This window comes from Alligator sinensis, unplaced genomic scaffold (genome assembly GCF_000455745.1).
Source record: "Alligator sinensis unplaced genomic scaffold, ASM45574v1 scaffold134_1, whole genome shotgun sequence".
In the NCBI taxonomy this organism is placed as follows: domain Eukaryota; kingdom Metazoa; phylum Chordata; order Crocodylia; family Alligatoridae; genus Alligator; species Alligator sinensis.
The window spans coordinates 741838-743115 of NW_005841920.1; the positions used below are offsets into that span (position 1 = coordinate 741838).

The window sequence follows — 1278 nt, forward strand, 5'->3', positions numbered from 1 at the left end:
ATTTTTTAGTCTGTATTTGCGTGATGCTGATTTTTAATAGCTGTGCTTATGTCATAATTATGTTTGGAAGAGTTTGTGGGTGCTGACTTTACAAATGAAGGAAGAGGGTAAATCATTTAATAGTCTTGACCTCTGCTGCCCCCTCACCCCCCCCCCTTCCACCCCCGCTTTGGCGATTGAAAGCTATCTACTTTGTAGTCTGGCGATATGATGGCCACTTTCATAGGAATTTAAGGTAGCTCCAGACTAACTAACCCAGGGACCAAGATTAGCCCATCTGCAACAGAATAGATTTCAGCCACTTGAATACTTCCATAGCATCATGAGTGGGTATATGTTGTCACAGTTGCATATGAGCTACAGTTTTACCTCAGGTTGACAGTGTAGCTATATTTTAAGAATAAAAATACAGTATGTTTTTGGAATGCCAGATTATCTGTACTTCTACCTAATATTGCATAATTTTTCTCTCTTAGGTTGTATACATCGCCAAAGAAGAAACTGACCCCAGTGCAGAAATCTGTTAGTCCATTAGTATGGTGCAGACAGGTACTGGATTACCCAAGTCCTGATATAGAATGTGCTAAAAAATCACTGATCCATAGACTTGAGCAGACCATGTCGGGTAAGTTTGTACAAATGGTGCAGAACATAAAACCTGTTCTAGAATAAATACAGGCATCTGTAGTCCAGGTGATCTGAGGGTAGAGGGATAGCTTCAGTCTTAGGTTTTCATTGTATTTCTCAAATGGCAGTTGATGCTTTGTTCATGCTTTAGACTCAGTTGATGGAATGACAGGAAGGAGCATTAGACCAGATGAGTCATGATTCCAGTATTTTATGCCCCGTGAGTAGTGATACTGTGGTCAGTAATTTTTTGTTTTGCTCTTGAGGAAAAACATTTTAAAATCAAACTGTTTTTCCTGGAAGTTGTTTTATTCTTTGATTTAAAAGTTGAAATTTTTGAAGGTAGGTCAAAACCTGCTTTTCAATACTGTCAGGATCACAAGCCCTCTATATAGGCATCTTGCAAGACAGACGGGTGCCTATTAAATAAGAGGTAAATGTATCGGGGATAAAGGAGACAGGGTTTAGAATTTTTTCCAGATATGATATTTACCACAGGCTTTTACCACAGAACAGTTGGCATGTGGTTCCTAACCCGCAAAAAGTGGAAGTTAAACTGGAGTATCTTAGCCCTTTCTTTCTGAAGCTCTCCTGCCTCAGGAGCTCCAGACTCTCCCTGCTATGAACCTCAGATCTCTGTTCCTCTTTCCC

General features: G+C 40.0%; 1 protein-coding gene across 3 annotated transcripts in view; it reads left to right on the plus strand.

Annotated features, from left to right (window-relative positions):
- The first annotated feature begins 481 nt into the window (after positions 1-481).
- Positions 482-1278, plus strand: part of SLAIN2 (SLAIN motif family member 2) — a 38024-nt gene continuing 37227 nt past the window's right edge. The window contains exon 1 of one of the 3 annotated variants that reach the window (XM_006019006.2): positions 482-625. In XM_006019006.2, coding sequence (XP_006019068.1) covers positions 619-625 — 7 coding nt within the window. In that variant the 5' untranslated portion in view covers positions 482-618. The remainder of the gene's footprint in view (positions 626-1278) is intronic. The other 2 variants (XM_006019004.2, XM_006019005.3) reach the window with 2 other exon arrangements.